Below are 21970 nucleotides of genomic sequence, written 5' to 3'. Positions count from 1 at the left end.
ATATACTTTATTTAGAACAATGAGGCTTTGGATATATGTGAAAACGCTTTGTAAAACATAAACCATTATGAAAATCTGAGACATTTATAGTCTCGGAAACATAATATTTTTTAGAAGAACTTGGGGACTCGCTAATTGATAATGGGAGACTATAGGTCACACAAGTCGTAAGATAGAAATCAGTGCTAGAATTAAATTTTACATGGGTAATTTACAAAATAAATGACTATGAAGTTAACTATAAAAGCGTCGGGGTTCATTTTTGCCTGTCATGACACAGCTAAGAAATAAAGCAACAGAACAAAATAAAACAAAATAAAAATACAGTGTTTCCAGAGTATGTTTCTGAACTACCCGTGTGAGAATCACCTGGCCTTCTTAAGATGTAGGCTTCTGAAGCCCACCTTAAAACTACTGAATAATTATCTAGATGGAGGTGGGAACAAAAGCTTGGGAATCTACCTTTATAAAAGTACTACAGGTAATTCTTCTGCATGGTAAAATCTGAAAACCACTGGTGCAGGTCTTTATGACTTTCAGGTTAGAAAGGCCCTTTCCAAAAGCTCCTTTGACCTCAAAACCATCCAACTAAGTGGATCAAGGAAAAATTATCCCCTCATAAAGGTGATTTGTTCTGAGTAAGCAGTTGTTTTGTGTAGTGTGAAAGTGTCTGTATGATAGAGATAAAGCCATTCTTGTTGCAGTGATATCTTAAGCAGAATTAGATGTCATTAGAAACAAAGTTAACTATAAAAGTATTTAGTTTCAACTAAACTCCATATCAAATAAACTCCTGCCCCAATCCCACCACATAAACATACAACGCATCTCTACTCTGATACAGCAATTCTATAAGTGGGTACTATCACTCCTCCCAACACTAAACTACAATGAGTTTCTACTCTTCTTAGAGAATTCCCAGCAAATGTTACTGAGAAAGGGCAAACTGATCCAAATGTATAATGATTTGGGGTCAGCTTGGATCAAGACCCTGTTTCTAGAATCCGAGTGCTTGTGACAAAGAGTTAATGAAATGAGACATGACTCTACACACATAGTTTCATCACTGATGGTGATATTTCCTGACAGTGGAATTCTTCTGAAATCTCTCTCTCTCCAAAACAAATTAGCACCAGTCACCTCATTCTATGGAGAAGAAAAGCACGTGTTTAGTAGGTGGAACAGTGGCAGTTCAGGAGTTCCTTCATAGATCCGACCACAGACTTTAGTTAATACATTTAACAACCTAAGGCTTAATACTATGAAGAGGTACTAGTGAGTGACTAAATTACTATTCAAATCAATCTGATTTTTAAAAAATGCCTGAAAGATGTCTCAGATATAAAACAGGGTGGAGAGAGAGAACAGCAACCCAACCAACGTAGTGGAGTTTAACAGACGTCTCTAAAGGTGGGACCTTCTGTTTCAGAGCCTGGGGTGATAGCTATAATTCAGCTTAGGTTCTGCCCGGCTGCTTTCAGGTAAGCACCAGGAGGTTTGGAGCACTTCTTCCTCTATCTCTCCCTCCTTACCCTGCAGAACCCAAAATGTCAAGGGACGAGCTTGGATGTACAAACATTTGCCCACAGAAAGCCCTGACCAACCTGCAAGGGGACAGTCCCTTGACCAAATCACCCATCCGCTGCAAAGAAATGTTCCTGGGCCGGGCGCGGTGGCTCACGCCTGTAATCCTAGCACTCTGGGAGGCTGAGGCGGGCAGATTGTTTGAGCTCAGGAGTTCGAAACCAGCCTGAGCAAGAGCGAGACCCCGTCTCTACTAAAAATAGAAAGAAATTAATCAGACAACTAAAAATATATAGAAAAAATTAGCTGGGCATGGTGGCGCATGCCTGTAGTCCCAGCTACTCAGGAGGCTGAGGCAGGAGGATTGCTTGCGCCCAGGAGTTTGAGGTTGCTGTGAGCTAGGCTGACACCACGGCACTCACTCTAGCCCAGGCAAAAGAGTGAGACTCTGTATCAAAAAAAAAAAAGAAATGTTCCTGGTCTGTGATTATTTTTTTCTCCTTGTAAAGTAGAATCAGAATAAGTCATCCACACCTTTTTTGGACTTTCTGAGTTAAATTACAAGACTTCATTATAAAGCAAGTAGAAACAACTTCAGTCATATTGCCATTAAGATGTAAGGCAAAAGTGAGAATGAGATTAAGCCAGCAGATGGGGAAATAATGACTATATAAAAAAGAAACCCCCCCAATGGAGGGAAAAGCAAAGTTACTGCTACTTCTGGTGTAGACAGAACAATTCCTGATAAATTTGGTCTAAGAAGCATTGAAATCACCAACACTGAAATGAATCCAAAACTTAAAAATTAAATTGTATTTCCCAGAAAATTCCCATTTATGTTTTGGCAACAATAAATATTTTAGTGCTCTGAAAGTCCACTAAAAAGTACACAGTAATCTTTTTCAGATAGAGAGATCTGCAAAGACCAGTGGACTTGTGGTCATTTCAGTGTGTGTCTCAAAACCAAACTGCATTCTTGTTCACAAGATGAAGTAACAAATAAGGATTCTGACAACGGCCTAAAGTTGTGAATGAAGAGTTATTTGCAAACTAGCTTGTCAAGACAGATGTGCTATTTGTCAGTGCAGTGTGGGCTAGATAGGAAAAGCCAAATGAACAGGGCCAAGGTCTAAGTCACATTTTCCTTTTTCTTTCATGAGACCAAAAAGATGCTACAGTATTTCCTGAAACAAACAACAACTCCAAAAGAACAGTCTTCTTAAATCGCTACCCCATGACTTTTCTTCCAGAAACACAGTGTCTCTTCTTCAGGAATAACCTGCTTCATAATTACCAACATGTAGGTAGCTAAGAAGGCCTGAGGGAACAGGGATACCCTCCCTGTGTGCACAGATGTGTGGAACATGCTAGTGTGAGAGAGAAAACAGTTGCGTGTGGAAAGGGATGGAAATGCAGTCAAACTATTTCCAGAAGTCTTGGGCTTCACAACATCCAGAAATCATTTTCCATTTGTCTGAAGTTCTTCAAGTCATTGTGGTTACAGGAACATCTAAGGCAAACATTTCTGACTTATCAACAGCAACAAACCCACGTATTCATTTGAGAGAATGAAGGGGTGGTCCTGGTCCACCGAGGATTCCTTTCTCAGCTCCACGAGGCTTGCCCTGCTTCTAACAGACACTAAATCCGGTAAACCCAATTCCTCTTGGAAAGCTGTGTTTTCTCACACCAGTGATGTCACTGGGTTGCCCCAGGAAAGCCAGGATGCCAATTCACTGAGAGAACATCTTACACTGTTAAGCATGACCCAAGGCCTTAGTGTGGCTTCTCCTCTCTGTTTTCATTTCTACTCCTCACTTTGCGGTGACTCCTGATCAGTCCCTCCTCTTCATCTCATCCACCTTCTCCACTGGGACTTCTGCTCCCTAAGGTGGTTCCATCACTGAATCCTTTTTTTAAATGATCCCCCTGACAGCTAAGAGGCTGCTGTGGCCAGTATGTGGTTATGGCAATGAACTGTGCTCCACCTGAGTCCAACCACAGCTGCCTGACCTACCTTAGCATTGACTCCCAATGTCAATGGCTTCTTTCTCAGTCTATCACTGGGGTAGGTGACAAGGGACAGGGCATCTGTAAGGAGAGGTGGCAACCCGGCCCAAAAGCACATTGCGCAGAAGACCGCTCTGCATGTTAGCTTTTTACGAAAAACACCCCCTCGGTCCTTTGTTTGATTTCTGACTTTGCGACCTGGGAAGTAAAGAGGCAGGTGCTACGGACTCATATGCATATTTGGAGAGATCAATGAAAATCATTTAAACATTTTTTTTCCTACAAATTTACATACCCTTTGAAACAGCTAGTAACATCTTAGTTGTCAAAAAAAAAAAAAGAAAAATCAAAACTGGAAATTTTTTATTTTCAAGACTCTCTGGCTGGGAGGAGTATATCATGTGGACCTCCTGCTTCCTGTTCCCCAGGCAGAGAGCACCAGGTGGAGGCTCCTGATATTTACGAAACAGAAAAGGTTTCTGAGGGTACATGTCATGCCTCCACTTCATTTTCCATGTGTTTCCAGTACAGCCTCTGAACCATGTACACACACACTGCTATTCTTTCATTCCACACATATTTATGTGATTTCACTGATTCCACATATTTTTCACATTTTAGTATCTCTAAAATCCAGGTCCTCTCTTATAATCAATGGCACATGAGAGTTAATTGGCAGTGATATCTCTTTCTTAGTGGCACATAAAATAACAGTACATTTTAAAGTCAATAGTGTCTGAGATTCAATGAATAATAGCTGCTGTGCAAAGAAGGCCTACTAATTGCCAAAAATAGCCACATTAAGTGCTTCACACACATCATTCCTTTACAACACCCAAGGAAGCAGGTGTTAACTTCCTCATCTTTACCAATAAAGAAATGAAGGCCAGGTTTCAAACCCAGCCACAAAAAGCCAATAATGGCAGAGCCAAGATCTGAATTCAGCAGGAAGCAACTCAAATGTCAATGAGGCAGTTTTAATAACTTCCATTTAGAAAGCCAAGTTGCTAACCAAAACAGGACCACTTTTTAACAATTGCCACAGGCCTGGAGTAGGACTTCTTGTCTTTGATGCTACTGCTTCCCTTTCAGCCTCTGAGATTCCTTTGGTGGAATTTCCTTTTATTTATTCTCCTTCCTTTACTTATTGGGTTGGTTTGGCTCCAAAGTCCATGCTCATTGTACAACACCCTCTTGCCTTCCCAAATAAATTAATTCTCTGAAAGAGACAAGAAGACTGCCCTATCAATCAAATTCATCCCAACTTTTGTGAAGAAAATGGTTGCAGTTAAAAACCAAAGCTAGGGACTTGAGAAATCACAATTTTTGTATCAACCAAGTGCAGAGAGAAAAGCCAAATGTGTTAAAGGCAAGAAAAAAGACCCAAGGCTGTGTGCGAGACTCGAGAGTTATATTTCCTTTTCTACGAAAAGAATTCAGTTTGTAAATGTAATTTTTGGTAGCAGAGGAGGGTCACCTTTCTCTCGTGGATGTACTACATCATTTTTCAAGAGGGCAAGAAAAGTCACGTTCTATATTTCCTGGGCTCGGTACTAGGGCTCTATTATTGGTGGTGACTGAAAGCCTTATTTCAATAAGACATCACTGGCCGGGCGGGTGGCTCACGCCTGTAATCCTAGCACTCTGGGAGGCCGAGGCGGGAGGATTGTTTGAGCTCAGGAGTTCGAAACCAGCCTGAGCAAGAGCGAGACTCCGTCTCTACTAAAAATAGAAAGAAATTAATCAGATAACTAAAAATATATAGAAAAAATTAGCCGGGCATGGTGGCACATGCCTGTAGTCCCAGCTACTTGGGAGGCTGAGGCAGAAGGATTGCTTGAGCCCAGGAGTTTGAGGTTGCTGTGAGCCAGGCTGATGCCACGGCACTCACTCTAGCCCGGGCAACAAAAGCAAGACTCTGTCTCAAAAAAAAAAAAAAAAATAAGACATCACTGATAGAAATAGCTCTATCCATGTCCTCAGATGTCAAAGGGAAAATATTAGTACTGACTTCACAGGGTTGCTTGTGAGGATTAAAGAGTACATATATGTAAAATATTTAAAACTATGCTTGGCATATACTAAGTACTCAATAAAGCTTAGCTTTCATCATCATCATTATCATCAGCATTTTCATTATTATCAGAAAAACTGGAAACAGGAAATGTATGGCTATGACAGGCCCCGTGCTGTCTTAGCATAGTGACATGAGCCGTCAGGTACATTTTCCCTAATGATGAAGGTGAAGAGATTTCTTCTCTCCACATCTCTACACCTCCTTGAACTCACAGATCTTCCTTCCAGTGGTTCGATCTTACTCTCTAAAGAGAATGCTCATTCATCTGTCAAACATTTATTGGGCAAATACAATATGTTCGGTCCTGTAAGACTATAAATAAGTTAGATTCGATTTCTCTGCTGAGGAAGTTTACAAACCAATGAAGAAGACAGCCCGGAATAGAGCTAGACGTTACTACCACCAGAAAAAGAGAATAAGCAGAGATAGAGACAAACATCAGTATCGTGAGAGTGCAGATTAAATGAGACTAGGAAAATCGAGAAAGATTTCTTAAGGAGGTGGTATTTGACTAAGCCTAGAAAGATTTTTAAAGGTGTCAAAAGATAGAACACCAAGTGGAGGAAAAGGCATAAACAAAGGCCCAGAGGCATGAAAATAAATTGCTTAGCTGGGTAAAGGCAAAGAGGGTGATGTTACCAGAGTGTGAGCGGAGTGCAGGGACTTCATGATAGGAGGCTCTGAGCAAGAAGGAGGAGCCAGACCCTGAAAAGCGTGACCCAAAGAAGCCTAAACTCTCAGGGCCTTTTCATAGGAGGACCAGATACAAACATGGCCAATGACTAGCCCTGCCCTGAAGTGGCAAAGGCCACCTAAGGAACAATCTGAGTGTGCAAGGGAACCAGATCCATTGAGTGGAACTACAGAGTAAAGAATGAGATGGAGGCCCCAAGACATCCCAGGCTAGAGAACATGGTTCACAGGGCATCACTTTTAATTGCATTTTCGTATCTCTAAAATCCAGACTCTGTTATAATCAATGGCACATTGGAGTTACTTGGCAGTGCGATTTCTGTCTTAGTGGCACATAAAATAATGATGCATCTTAAAGTCAATGGTGTTTGAGACTCAGTGAGTTAACAGCTGCCATCCAAAGAAGGCCTACTGAGGGCCAGAAGCAGTTGCATGAGGTGTTTCTTCCTCCATGTGATCGTCAACCCTTTATGGCCCTAGGAAGCAAGTGTTACAATCTTCATCTTTGCAAGTGAAGAAACTGAGGTCTGGTTAAGGGAGGGGGCTCCTGTCTCCCACACACTCAGCAGAGTATTGAATGGGGACATGATGTGTGAGCCTTCAACCACCGTATATGCAGAAAGTGCATCACAGTGAAGGACAAGAAGGTAATTCAGAGATTGCAGGGAAGAGGTCAAGGGGCAGTTTTCTTCAGAGTCAAGGCCACCGAACCAATCCAGGAAGCAAGGTGGTGGTGAAAGCGCAGTGCAGCGAAACACCCACTTCTGGATATCTGAGGTTAGAAAAGAAACAAAACAAACAACCACCGAAAGCAGCTCATGGTTCATAGCATGATGCAAATTTCTTCGAAACAGATGATGGAAGCAAACTTTCCAGTCTAAACAAACCCATCCAAGAATCCCTAACATGTTATTAAATTTAAAATAAAATACCTGGACAACATTGAATCCCTGAGTTAAAAACTATCTTTGTTTTAAAGGATATTAAAAAAAAAAAATCCAAAAAACAAAAAATGAAAGCACACCATATGCTTTCAAAACGACAATGGAAACATTTGTTTATCTCGGCCAGAGCCGCATTTCATCAAGCTGTTCAGAATCTGCAAAGTGGAATACACCCTTGAGCAGAAGAGCCGCTCAAGTAGAGCAAGCACATCTGGCAAATCCAAATCCTCTCTCCAGGATCCTGGCAGGACCGGAAATGCTACATCAGGCTGGCTGGAAGGGCGATTTGCGGAGCTCTTCCGTGCAATCTCTTGCTTTCTGCTCACCTTGCTCCTGAACATACACGGCGGGGGATAGAAGTAGCGGTGGGCCTGCACACTTCTCCCTGGGCCAGGCTCCTCCACTCTATTTTCCCGAACCTTCTAAAAAAGCAGCCTGAATTGTGTTGTAATTTCTGGGCGAAGGCCTAGGAGTCAGTGACCTCCTTGGTTCTAACCCAGATTTGATGTGGGTTTAACACTGAGTCATTAGCTCTTTTTTTACATCTCAGTTTCCTCTAGGAAAAATGATCTGTCATTCTTTCATATCTTTATATGAAAGATGCTGCGACTAGGTTACATCAGCATCTTTTCACCAGGGAGACGTCTTGATTCAAAAAAATGCAGCTCCTTGAATAGACCACAGGGGTCGCTGTAGAGACATGGAGGGCTCCCCGCGCGCTTCCTTCTGTGAGGTCAAGCGGTCCCCAACTGCCCCTCAAGATTTGCAAAGCCCAGCCTCTGTTGGGTGGTGAGGACAGGTCTCCTCAAGAGAGGCATAAGGCAGGCTGGCCTCAGTTGGCAACAAAGACTACTGAACTGCTTCAGTTATAAATAGTGTATTTCTTTGAGAAGTTTCTCTAGTCTATGAAAAGTAAAAAAAACAACAACAAAAAAAAGGAAATCCTGAAGGAAGAGCATGTGGCCCAACTTAAATGTAACCACAATTAGGCACTAGAATTAGAACAAGCAATGATGCAATAAAAAGGAGGGAATTAAAGTTTGGTCTGTTGTGTATTAATAACTCAAATCATTCTGGAAGTCAAGGAGTTCAAGTCTGTCTTTGATCAATCTCTCTCTTTCTCTCTCTGTCTCTCTGATACACCCACATACAAACAAACACACAGAGAATCTTAAAAAATGAAATAAAGCAAAAATACTTCTATGTTCCAGCAATTGCTAATATTTTCCTCCACTGGGCAACTGGTCAATAGACCAGCAATTTGGTTTATAGAAAGACATAATTCATGAGTTGAAAGCTAAGTCACATTTCCCCAAACCATAGTGTCATTGGTATTCATTCTACATTCCACAATTTGACTTGGAAAATTACAGAGGAAATAGAAAAGGAGATTGCTTGGTATTAAATATTTCACATTCATGTGAAACAATTACAAAAGAAATCTCATTGTGATTTTTCAGTCTGTATATTTTAGTTTTATCTAATTCAATATGGTAGAATAAACCAACATGATTATTTGCTTTCTTCTGTTGCCTAGCTTGGAGATTCCACTCTTTATTAACACAAACTACTTATTTTCACTGCAAGGAAAACCCAAGATAATTCCTCACTTCTTTTTTCTCTGTTCTAACAACACACTGCTGCTGACTGAAGTTACTAATGGATGGGTCAATACCATTACTCAGACTAAATACATGGGAAGCTTTGATGTCTCTAATTTAGGTGATTTAAGATGGCAATAATAAAGAATATACCATACAAAATGGTTTAATCCATACTCCATTTAATTAAGGTAACCTTCTAATTATCCTCCTATTCAATGCTCTCATTTTAATATCCTTGGATCATAAAGATCTTTTATTTTTATTATTACTTTTGAAATAATATTACTAACAGAATTCAGTTACCCAAAATAAATACCAGGGCTATCAGGGCTTTTCAACATGGGCATTACTGACATTTTCGTCTGGGTGATTCCTTGATGGGGGAAGGGGGGGTTTGTCCTGTGCATTATAGAATAGTTAGAAACATCCCTGGCTTCTGCCCACTAAATGCCAATAGCACCCCCCTACCTCCAGTCAACCAAAAATGTCTCCAGACTTTGCCAAAAGTTCCAGTGGGAGTGGAGGGAAAAGAAGGGTGTACAAAATCACCAGGGTTAGAACCACAACATGTGCTGATTGTTACAATGAAAAAGGGAGAGGAAAGAAAGAAAATGAAACTTTTTGTCTCTTTCAATTTTTGATTGTCCAAGCCACTACAGATTTTGCAAGTCAATTATTTGGATTCTTTCCGTATTGAATGAAATCACTCTTTCTAAATTTCTAAAATCTCCTGCAGTGTCTTTTGAATAGATATGCCTTGAACATCATGTGGACTGTCAAACTACTAGAAGGCCACTAATTCCCAGTGGGCAAACTATCGGTAAACCTTAGCATAACTCCACTTTGAGCCTTAAACTAACAGCATGTGAAAAGATCAATATGAATAAATTCAAAACTAATCGGACCCCTTCTTTAAATGTTGACACAGTATTATTTATATCCCATAAATACATTCTTGACTAAAATTCATCCTAGGAGATTGGCACCTGGCCAGTTCTATTCATATTTACAGTATTTATATAGTACACTTGGCCAAGGATAATATTTAAGACAAAATATGCCTGAGGGCATATACAATATCTCTTATATTTTTACTTTTAAATCTCCGCATTGCTAAAAATATTTAGTCTGAACTTTATAAAATGTCCCATAAAGGGCTATCAGCAATCTGTAATGATATATAGCTCATTGAGTATAATTAGAGCATATTTGTAATACTTGAGCTGAAGTCACTCCCCGAACACTAATAAGTCGGTGGTAAAAAATGAACCAGTGATCTTTCCCATGCCTTCATCTCTGGGGCTTATGACCCTTGCCGGATTCACTGCAAGAAATGACAGGCACACTCCCTCAGTGACAGCCGAGTTAAAAGTGAAGCAGAAAAGTCCTAAAGAGGGAAAGTCGGTATATAAGCCAATGCTGTACTTTCAATTTGCTTTTTAAAAATATGGGTTTTTTCTTTTCTTCCTTTTTTTTGGAAGGATTCGCTATATTCCAGTATAACTAGAAAGTGCTGGAAAATCAGTTAACCTACTTTCTATAAAATTATCCACAGTCCTTGCACAGTAGTATCGAATCTGCTATTAATATGGCTTTCTGCTCCTAAACTTAAAGCCTGTATTTTCTGTATGAAAACTGGTAGTATATATTTTATCCTGGACTTACCAGAAATTTTAATTTATTTGGCAGCTAGGGGTGAAAGGGAGAAGAGAATGCACACAATGATCTTAAATGCCATGTTCCGAAACCCTCCTAATAATCTAGGAATTTTTCTAATTTGTTGATGACCCCGTGATCCTGGGTTGGACCATCTCAGCTCTTCAGACCAAAGTGTGCTTGAGAGAACAAAAATTAACGCCCTCTTGGGTTACTTGCTCTCTCCATACCTATACAATAATAAGATCAGATCTCCTCTCTGTGTTATAAAAGTACCGGCGGTTTATTAGAGCTTCTGCATGTAAACATTGAAGGATGAGTTATTTCAGGTTCTACATAACATACTTGCCTATCTGCCCAAATACCAGTAGAACTGATGCACGTGCTAGAGAAAGCAAACTGACTCAACTCCCTGTTCCGACTCAATGGTTTTGGACTAATTACAATGAACTTGCTCTCCTAATATCTCCTTGGCTCCACCCCAGAGAGAAAGCTTTACTTCCCCAGGGGGATAACCAGGGTGGAGTATATTTATCACCACTGCTGTGGATAGTGCCATAATTACAATAATAAAATCATCCTGCTTGCCAGAATTCCCTGCATCTGTTCTGCTATTGAACAAGAAGAGCAGAACCTGCAGCGAAATAAAGGTCAACCAGAAAGACTGGGGTTAGATGCATGGGCTGACATTTCGAGACCATCAAGTACAAGACATGGCAAGTCACAGGGCTAGGACTTGTCCAACTAAAAATAAATATTAAAAAAGAAAAGCACCACCCTGCAAGGGTAAAATTACCAAGATGGCTGTATTATCTATTTAGGCAAGACACAGAGACTTTGCAAAGGCAGCCAGCAAGTATATAGGGCATGGAAAGGGGAGGAGAGGAATGAGCAACCAATGAAAAGTTTACAACTTGGGATTTGGAATACACAAATGTACAAGTGATTTTTTTTTTTTTCCTTTTCTTTTTCTTCTTCCTGGTATTTAACCCTCTCAGGTATCACTGGTTACTGCTTCTCTCTCTCTCTTTTTTTTTTTTGTTTTAAGAACTCTGAAATAATTCTATGCTAACTCTCTTCTTCCCTTCCCCCAAAAGAGCTCCACAATAAATCATTTCACTCCCATTGCTACTGTATGCCAGCTGGTTTTGAGGACACTGTTCTCAGAGAAGCCAGAAGCCAGTTTAAAAAAAAAAAAAAAAAAGAGATGGGGTCTTGCTCTTGCTCAGACTGATCTTGAACTCCTGAGCTCAAGCCAGCATGACGCCACGGCACTCACTCTTGGGCAGGCAACACAGTAGAAGCCAGTTTAAAAAAAAAAAAAAAAAAATCCGGCTGTCTTCTACTCTGAGTTTTAGGAATGCACCGAAGTAACTACAGAAAGCCTATGAAAAGGCAAGAGCACAGTGCTCAAGGTTGAAAAAGATCAACAATAAGCCCCTGAGAAAAATGAAAAATGATCTGCTACACCGGAGATTTTTAAGAAGGCAGGTTTGGGGTGAATTCTGAAAAATAACGTAAACTGAAACCTTTTTAAACACAGTCAGAAACGAAGTTGTCCTTTCTGTCACTCCAGGTGAAGTCAAAAGGGGACGTGGTTACAAGATTTTGCCACTGGGTAATTACACGCCTAGGGATGGCAATAGATGCATCACGGATTGAGGGTTTCCAGGGAGGTTTCTCGAGGGGTCTCCACACCGGGTTTTGTTTCCTGGATGCTGACATTTTTTTAGGGGAGTTAGAGACAATGGGGAAGGCTTGGGGAACCAGCTGATAGGTCAGCACGGAAAGGGGGCGCCTTCCGGAGAGGCTAGTTTTGAGCCTCTTTTTTTTTTTAACCCTTCATGCACCAGTTCGGCGCGCTCCACGTCAATCGGAGCAAAGAAAACAAACCTACCAAGATTTCCCGGTTTAACTCTGCCCCAGGGAGCGCCTTAGTTTGACAGAGGAGGGCTGACTCCAAGCTGGTGGCCGAGTAAAGAATTTCAGGGAAGAGAAAAAGAGCAAAACGCCTTAGAAAGGACTGAGGCGTTGGGGGAAGGGAGAGATGGAGAAAATAAAGCAGAAAGTTAACGTTTCGAAGGCTGACGGGCTCAAGCACACAAGTGGAAAGGAGGTGGATGGGGCGGAGGACGGGGAGAGAGCGCTGGGCAACCGGGGGAGGGAAGGGCGATCCCCGGGGCTGCTGCGGTTTTGCGAGCTCCCAGGCAGCGCTGAACCTCGGGGGATGGAAGCGAAAATCAGTACTTACTTTCGGAGGGGAAGAAGGGCGGCATGTCTATCTTGTAAACCTCCTTGGCGTAGTACTCCTCGTCGCTCCGCTCGCGCTCGCAGGCGGCCGCCCTCCGGCTCGCCTTCTCCTGGAGCAAGTCCCTGGTGCTGTTGTAGATGGAAATCACCTCCGGGGGGACTTCCTCGGGCTCAGGGTAGTCTTCTGGGGGGCTGGTGAGCTTCAGCTTGCTCAGGATCTGCCCGCGGATCGCCTCGATCCTCTTGCGCATGAACTGGTCCATATCGAGTGTGCTGCAGGTAGACAGGCTGAGCGCGACCGTGACCAGATGCAGGATCAGAAAAGCGCTCAGGACACAGTAGTGCATTTTTTAAAAAGGTGGAAAAAAGTTTTGTTTTTGTTTTTGTTTTCACAAAAAGAAGCAGAAAACAAAGAAACGAACAATTCTCTAAGTACAGATCGGGGAGAGTTGTTTGTTTGTTTGTTTTTAATGCGAAACTTTTGCAAACAATCGAAAGTCAATGCCCAATAAAAAAATGTATCTTGCTTGATTCCTTTAAAAAAAAAAAAAAAAGAAAAAAGAAAGGACAAGGAGTTCCCAAAGTGAAAATATTAATACGGGATGGGCAGGGGGAACCCTGACTTTGGGGAGCAAGAAAAATTTTTCTTGGAGCAGCCAGATGTGGGGGGAAAAACAGACCGAGTAGCTATTAAGCAGAAATAAATTTAGGAGGAGGAAATGGAGTTCAGTGTGTCAGTCTCGGGAGCGGAGTGGCGGATCTGAACTCGGCTCCTCCGGCCAAAAGGGAAGAGATGAAAAGGTCCCGGGGCTGGCAGCTGGCGAACTGACGGGAGGGGCGCCGGGAGCTCTGCAAGGGGGGCCGCCGAGGCTGAGCCGGGCTGTAATTTATATATTTCAAGAAGGAGCGGTTCGGCCCTGCCTTCCACTGCGGAGCTGAGAGCAGGAGCAGCAGCAGCAGCTCGGGAGCGGAGAAGCGCACACGTGTGTGTGTGTGTGTGTGTGTGTGTGTGTGTGTGAGAGTGTGTGCGTGTGTGTGTGTGTGCGTGTGTGTGTGCGTGCGCGAGGGTGCGCGCGCTGGGGGCGAGCCCGGCGCGCCGCGGGGAGGCGGGTGCGCTTCGCTCGGCGCTCGGCGCTCGGCGCTCGGGACTCGGTCGGGTGCCGCGGACGCCGCGAGGATCCTGCTCCCGGAGCTGCGCGCTGTGGCCTCCACCCGGGCGGTGCGCGGACCCGCTTGGTTACTCCACGTTGCTGCCGCCGCCGCTGCCGCCGCCGCCGCCGCTTGCAAACGCGTCCGCTCTCCGGCTCCCGCCTTCTCCCGCTCCTCCTCTCGCTCGAAACGCCAACCCGGCCGCCGATCAGCCTCCGCCGCCGTTGCTTTCACCCCCTGCGGACCACAACGGCAGCCCCTGGGATGCGATGGCTGGGGAGTTTTATTCCTACGGGGGTTGCGTAAGGGCTCCCCTGGACTCCCACCCTTTCCCAGCCTCTCCTGTTTTCTCCCCCACGTGGACTGTCTCGCTTAGGGCAGGTAGGCACTTGCCACCCAGAATTAGACCCTCTTTCTCCTCTCTTCTGCAACCGGGCAGCGCGAGTTTGCTCTTGAGTGACTCCCTAGACCGTTATACTAACGTTCTCCATCCCTCTCCCCCTGCCTCTTTCACTTGCTCTGCTCTCTCTCTCTCTCTCTGTGTCTCTCTCTCTCTCTCTCTGTCTCTCTGTCTCTCTCTCTGTCTTGTCGGGAGCTTCTGGAGCCCCGATCGGAGCGAACCTTCTGCTGCCAGCAGATAACATCACGATCTTGCCGGGGAGCAGAGATTTATAAGTTCTCTCTGAACCACGTGTTTGCCTTCAACAAAGTGACGTGCTAGGATTACAGTCAGAAGTCCTCTCGTTACTTAGACCACGAGCTCTCCCCAAACCGTTGAGGGGGTGTGGAAATGAGGACGGCTGTGGGGAAGGGAGGAAGGAGGTGGAATGTGCGCCCTGACAACGGTGATTTACGGTATTTACTTTCTACGGTCATTTCGGACAGGTCTGTTGAAGGACAAGCTATCAAGTCTCCCGTTTTTACTTAGTGTGGCTCACTCACAGTCCCCCAAACTGAATCCCTTGCTCCGGGATGGGAGCGTTCCCTCCTGTATTATGAGAACACGCGCACACGCACCTATGGGGGGGAGCACCAGTCCGCCCTGGGCCAGGCCTGTCCTGAAGTCATGCCTTCCAGTCTAAGACTCATGTCCTACCTTTTTAATTCTTCTGGGATTCCATAACAGGTTGCCATTCTACAGCTTATTTTATTTGTTTGTTGTTTACAGTCTAATTCTCTGTGGACTGCTGGGAAACAAAGATCTTTTTCTTTTTTAACCTAAAGAATAAGGTATATTGGTTTTTTTTACTGTTTTGAATGAATGGGTGGTCACCTTTATAATTTGCTGCCTAAGCCACTTCCTATATGGCTTTGTCTTCACCTTCTTCCTAGGCTGGACATTATCAACCAACTTCTTTCTTTCTATAGCATTTATACAGGAAGCGGCAATTTTAAGTGTTTGATGTCTAGTGTTACACACTACTCATAACTTGACATTTTTCTATTTCAACCAAGTCCAAATTAGATGAATACAAGAATAATTCTTACCACTGTTAAATTTTCCCTTTTTCTTTTACCTTTACTCAAAGTCAACATTTTCATTTCAGCATGACTCTCCAGCCATACTGACTAGACAGATGATTTAAACTGGAAACTCATGTTGAGTTTCTCCCCAAACTCAAGGTCTTTGTAGTATCCCCTAGTTCAGATGTTCCCTAGTTTTGACTTTTCACAAAAACTTTCTACGACTTTTAGAACTTACCCTTTAGATGTATATGGAGCCTATATCATCAGTAAATAGAGGGCTGAATAAATAGTGGTAACAATAGCTAACATATACTATAGTTAGTAATGGGATATTGTATATATGTATATATAGTGATTTAATATTTACAACCACCTTGTAAAGTAGGTATTATTATTATCCATATTTAGCAGATAAGGAGACTGAGGTACAAAGAAGTTAAGTACTTTGTTTTGCAATCAGGATCCATTGTCTGTCTTCCTACCTACTATGTACTGCTAAGAAACATGGGTCCCAGAATATGTTCTAACAAACAAGGCTTCCAGGGTCAAGTAAGTCTGGGAGATACTGGGTACTCTATTGCCATCTTACAGATGCATAATTCTCATTATCATGTTAAAGGCTCTGGGAATCCTGCAGAAAACTTTTTAGCTCTTTTAACCCAGCATTTTCTCAACTCCCTTGAACATGGAATTGTTTTCCCCTATTAACACACATTGGAAAAATCTGCACTAAAGGAATTGTTCCAACTCACTTCTGAATAATTCTGAAAATTATGTATAACTCAGCATCAGCAGGTTCCTTTCCTTGAGGCCAGTTTTGAATTGAAGCAACTTGAAAAGAGTTGGACAACCAGCTACCATCCCAATAACCGAAGCAAAATAAAATCAAAAGGGCTACTGTCAGACTAGTAGTTTCACCAAGGTAAGTTATCCCCTTGAGTTGTTTGAGAACTGCAGTAATCTAGCTATACAGAAAGGACAAAAGGACATTCCTACACCTGGGGCAATTATAGAACATAGAGCAGAAGCTACAAAAGAGAGCTATTGAGTGAAGATGTTGCTTTGAAATATGGCTGGTTACCTGAGTTAGCTATTACCATATTTCACATAGGTTCAACTTACCCACAAGCCAGTGAGCATCTCTCAATGTTCACAGACTACCTTCTTGGTATACACACAGATGTACCTTAGGTTAAAAAGTTTCAGATTCAAATGTAGATAGAGCAGCAAAAGTCCATCCACATCACTTCTAGGAAAACGACTTAGGCTCTAAATTCTTCTGACAATCACTCTCCTTCCCAATATAAACAGACACACTTTTGTTCATAATACTTAGTCTGTTGAACACTTATTGTTTACTTACCAACCCCTTAGACCTGAGACCCCTCACCTATTCATAAGAAGATACTTTACGGGTAAGTATAGTAGCATGAATATATCCAGAGAGGAAGAGCATCTTTCCACCTCTCAGGTGAGCAGTTCTTTGAAGATGTAATAGGTAAGACTGCAAGAGCTGTCACCCTGGTAACCAAAAGCGAGTGCTTTCTTCTATTAAATAATGCTTTTAAGGCCTTTCCATCTCTATATTCAAGAAATATTCACTAAATTGAGATCTTATTATGTGCTAGGAACTCTTTATACTCTTCATGGTAAAAGGGTATTTAAACTATATACATACACTATCTTGATTATCTCAAAAAGACAGGAGAGCACAGTGGTCAAAAGGGCAGGCTCCAAAATCAAGATCTCTCTTGGGTTCAAATTCCTGTCACTTTCTGGCTTTGTAATCCTAACCAAGTTACTCTGTGTTAGTTTCTTCATCTATGAAACAAGGGATAATAACGTAGTAACAACCACATAAGATTATTGTGAGGATTAAATCACACAAGGTACAGAAAGCACTTATAACAAAACCTGGCGCTTAGTATATGCTGATTAAATGTTACCTACCATTATCTTATCCTACCGCTTGTTCATTTCCAGTAAGGAATCTATAATAAAGCATATTTGGTCTCTACTCTTTCTCAAATAGAATTTAAAAACCAGGAAAGACCCCCAAGAAGAATTTGCTTTTGGTTATGTCTCTTAGCAGTTTCTGTAGGTACATGTTTATTATTTTAAACATTATGGTATTATGCCCCCAGTAATTGCAGGAAGAAAGGACAAGAACACACTTTGGGTAAATAAAACACTAAATAACTACCCAAGTTCAGTTAAGCATTCAAGATTAAGGTCTCTTATTATTTAACACCCTCAAATGAGTTCTTTGTTTCCAGATTAGTGAGGCAGAGAGTGCCTGCGTTACAGCCATTAGCCATTCTATACTCATTAATGGGTCTATTCACGTAAGTAACATGTAATTCCTATAAGAGGCTAAACATAACAGAACTACTCATCCCCACCCTGGAATTTTACTCCTGTGGATCCTCAGCATGAGCTTGTGATCTAATAGGTCTTTCCAAACTCTGATTAAAGAATAACTTCATCTGTAACAATTTTGAAAGCTTTCCCAATTATTTCAAGCATGAAAAACAAGGAGGTGAGGAAAAGAAATATATAGAATTCCTGTAATTGATTACATTTTTCTCCAAATAATGACACTTAATAAATGCAAAATAACCCTTTAATATGAAAATATACCAAAAGCCTTTTAAGTTCTTACTTATAATTTTATCTTTGATACCACAATTCAAAAACAATGTTTGGCGTGTATTTTGTCTCATGTTCTGTACATATTTCTATAGATAAATTTATGTGTTTAGAATAATGAAATGGAAATGTTAGTGATTTCCTCATGAAAAGTAACCCAATTATTATTTCCATTTTCTGTCTATAAATTAATCTAAGGAAAAAGTGATAATGAAAAAAGAAGGAAGAATGAGCAGAGAGGAAAATGGAAAGAGGAGAATAAGGGCTTAAAGAGATCAGAGGTGGTAAAAGACAAAGGGATAAATTCAAGAGAGAGGTAGGGCCAAGAAAATGCAGAGCGTATCAGTAGGCTGTGAGGCTTTAAAGAGATAAACTCATCACACTCTAATGATACACTGTGGGAAGATTATCTCACCCTTTGGAATTACGATTAGCTGATTGGTTACTGCCTGTGGTTTCTGGGCCACTCATACCTCTACATTTGCAGCTCTGGGTGAGACTTCCAACAACAGGAAAGTCTTTCTTTGGGAGGCAGTCTCCCAGTGGCCTGGGCTATGTTGTCCCCAGGATCTACTGAAATTAGTTGCAGCCTCTGGCTTCTCGCCCCTGATGAAATTCATCCATTAAGATAGCATTTAGGGACTGATATAAATGAATATATGGCAATAGTTAGCACACAGCATAACAGTATGGATATGCGCTTAATAAAATGCTGTTAGAAAAAGAAGCCAGCGGCAGAATTTTCCTTAGTTTTAATTAAGGGCAGTGTGTGACACTCACTCTTACAGAATCTCTACCCCTACTTCACATACCCCACCATTGTAACGGTTCACAGATACACTCACAAAGCAAGAGGCCAGAATGAGGTGCTGGGGAGAAAGAAAGTGTTTCAGCCACATAAAAATAAAAGATGAGGAAGGAAAAGAGAAGGCAAATGATAGAGAAAATGTAATTATGTTCCCATAATTAAAATGAGTATGACATAACAAAGTAGAAAATTTTTTGCTTTTATTCAATCTCACTTGTGTATGAAAAGTAGAATTATTTTTTAAGTTACGTGGTCTTTAAATGAATTTGTCTGTCATCATCTCGGTGGGCTTCATAGATTGAATAAAATTCCAAATGTGTAAATAAATTTCCACTGGCAAAGTTACCAACCTATATTTCAAACAACTTTGCCTTTCTACTGCCTCAATTAACCTGCCGTTAAAAAAAACAAAACGAAAATGAAGGGGTAATAGTAACGGCATAAAAAAAGAAAACCTCAATATAGTTTTTTATGACAGAAGGAAAAACTAGTAAATACGTATTTTAAAAAGCAAAAGCATAAGCATACAACAATAAGTTGTATGTGCTTTTTAAAAGCACAACTATAGATGGTTATGATTTATAAAACTAGAAACCAGACCACAAACTCTCACTGATGATTATTTCAAGTCTTAAAAAAGAAAGTTCTAACACTTAAAGAAAGTTCTTATAATTAGAGTAACCACATAATTTATCACATAAATCCAAGCATTTTAGAGAGTAAAGAGGATGTCACTCATAAATACATTAAGATATAAGGGGTAAGCCACAACTGTCCCAGATAATTACCCAATTTAAAATGAAGCCACTTTAAAGTCTAAATCCGTAAGAATGTATCAGTTAGACTTTCATCTTTTTCTGTTCACAATAGTGATACTGTATTCTGCACACTGTTGAGCCTTTTTTCTTTTTTTGCTTTACCTATGCAGATTTTAAAAATCACAATTAGAGCTATATTTTCAAAATGCTTGCACAATTTTAGCATTAATATTAATATAAACCTGTACTGCCACAAAAAATGAAGCCTCCAAGAGGTGCTAGGTCAAGATTCTTCTGAGCTCCATGAAAGCCAATGTCCCACACAGAAAGGAAGAAAAGGATAAATACAATCATAATTGGGGATTAACAAAACAACCCTTTCATGTATTCTGTGTACAGCCAGAGAAATGCATTTTTAAATTTTGGAAAATGAACAATAGATAAAGAATCTCAAAGGTAAAAGATGCGTTCTGCCCCCTTCCCATTTTAGTGCCAGTACAGAAAAAAAGAACCGAGTGATTCTGTAGTTATTTGGTGCTTGCAGGTCACATAATAAATACTGACTTTTTACATGTTGATCTTTCTTGTTTAATAAACAGTAACTGCATCACAAACCCAAAAACAACCTGAAAAGTTAACCTCGCAAATGAAAGGGTTGTTTCCTGTTAACTTGAAAATTTTTGTGATCAAGATTCCTACAGTTTGTGGTTTCCCTTTAGATTATTAAAGTTATATCAGTATGTGTCCTTTTAAGTGCAAAGACAGTGTCTTTACAGTTCCTAGCAAGTGGCAAGCTATTTACCATAAACCTAAGAAATAAATCCAAAAGTGGGTATGTCACTATGACCTGAACAAAACCTGATCAGCCCCACACAAAAACAATTTTAGCTGCTGGGTTATTACAGACAAGTTTTTGGTATTTATTTCTTTAAGAAGTCTTTGTCTTACAATTTTAAATTATTTAAGGTCATTAAACGACAGACTGTTAAAAGGACAATCTGGCTATTCGATCAGTTGTAAAAATTAAATCTAATCAATGTCACAGTTATGCTGATTATTCAGAAACTAGCCACTTATGGTTTTGGGGGAAAAAAATTTTATCAGTTGATTCAATGATAGCCTAAATCATGCCACCTAGAGGAGAGCAGTGGGATGTCTTACAACTTCATATTGTAACATAAATTGATTTGCAATGCATTGATTTGTAATTTTCCGTTGATTTGATGTTAAGGCACATCAAATAAAAATTATACTTTCAAATAAATATTGTAAAACATGTATTTTTTGAAAGGATCCTAGAGCAATAATGGAACATCCTTAATTATAAAGTTGTACTTATCTATGATCTCCTAGACAATAACATTCTAGGCTAGAATCTAGTCTTCATTTATAAAGCATAATTTGAACATCTAAATTCTCAGTAACAAACATGTCAGCCACTTACACTCTTGAGTCATCTAATGTCATTAACAAAAAGCAACGTATAGCCAAAATACTATATCTTAGTAATAAAAAGAATAGCAATGTATAATTTCCAATAGACAAAATTATTGGATGCTACTTCAGTAGTTACAGTAGTTCCATTTCTACAGCATCTAGATAATTAAAATGTAAAGTTTTAATCATCAGACATGCTCAGGCAAGACCTATAATGAATTCTCCAATAGCACATTGTATATAATACATTGACAGCAGCAGCCAAAATGAGCCCCGGGTGATACATTTACTCTAACTTACCACTGCCAGGAATATTTTCACCTTTTTGATACATGGCATCTACTTCTGTCTTCCACTGGGCATAGGTTCATGTCAGGCCTAAATGAGACTGAAAAATTGAATGCCCTTTTATTTTTCCAGAGCAGAGTTCAATGTCTAGAATCTCATTTTCTATAAAACATTAATATCATCTAAAATGTGAAGAATCATTGTTGTGTATAGCAGCTCTGTGACTTGAGCCTGGATTTGACTATACTACCTGTGTGACCTTGGGCAAGTTATTTAAACCTATTGCCTGCTTCCTCATGTGTATAATGAGGACAGTGATAGCACCTACCTAACAGGGTTATTAGGAAGACTATGAGTTAAAGGCATTATAAAACCCTTAAATAGTATCTGGCATACAATCAATGTTATGTGAATGTATGCTGTTATTATTACTTGTTCTGTTCCAACTTTTACTTGAATAACTGATGGGACTATGCAACATTAAGATGGTTAAAAAAATGGCAATGATATTTTTTAAATAAATCAAGAAAACAGACGTTCTCATTTAAAAATAAATTTTTATTAATCAACAAGCACAGGAAATAGGTAATGCATGAGGGGAAAGAGTCAAATTTTTATGTTCAAAATTCATTGCAGGGTAATTAGCAAAGAACATG

General features: G+C 40.6%; 2 protein-coding genes across 3 annotated transcripts in view; both read right to left on the bottom strand.

Moving 5' to 3' along the window:
* TGFB2 (transforming growth factor, beta 2) overlaps positions 1 to 13597 on the bottom strand; it is an 82563-nt gene extending 68966 nt beyond the window's left edge. Inside the window, exon 1 of one of the 2 annotated variants that reach the window (XM_012664916.1) lies at positions 12760 to 13597. In XM_012664916.1, the coding sequence (XP_012520370.1) occupies positions 12760 to 13105 (346 nt within the window). In that variant the 5' untranslated portion in view covers positions 13106 to 13597. The remainder of the gene's footprint in view (positions 1 to 12759) is intronic. The other variant, XM_012664917.1, reaches the window with a different exon arrangement.
* The window catches only part of RRP15 (ribosomal RNA processing 15 homolog (S. cerevisiae)), a 79595-nt gene continuing 71089 nt past the window's right edge, over positions 13465 to 21970 (bottom strand). The window contains exons 6-7 of the mRNA XM_012664911.1: positions 13836 to 14144; positions 13465 to 13638 (exon numbers count right to left, since the gene is read on the bottom strand). Of these exons, the coding sequence (XP_012520365.1) occupies positions 13465 to 13638; positions 13836 to 14144 (483 nt within the window). The remainder of the gene's footprint in view (positions 13639 to 13835; positions 14145 to 21970) is intronic.

The sequence above is a fragment of the Propithecus coquereli genome, unplaced genomic scaffold (assembly GCF_000956105.1).
Source record: "Propithecus coquereli isolate 6110/MARCELLA unplaced genomic scaffold, Pcoq_1.0 Scaffold94, whole genome shotgun sequence".
Taxonomy (NCBI): domain Eukaryota; kingdom Metazoa; phylum Chordata; class Mammalia; order Primates; family Indriidae; genus Propithecus; species Propithecus coquereli.
The sequence above is the reverse complement of the archived record's forward strand: the minus strand, read 5'-3'. Positions and strand labels throughout refer to the sequence as shown.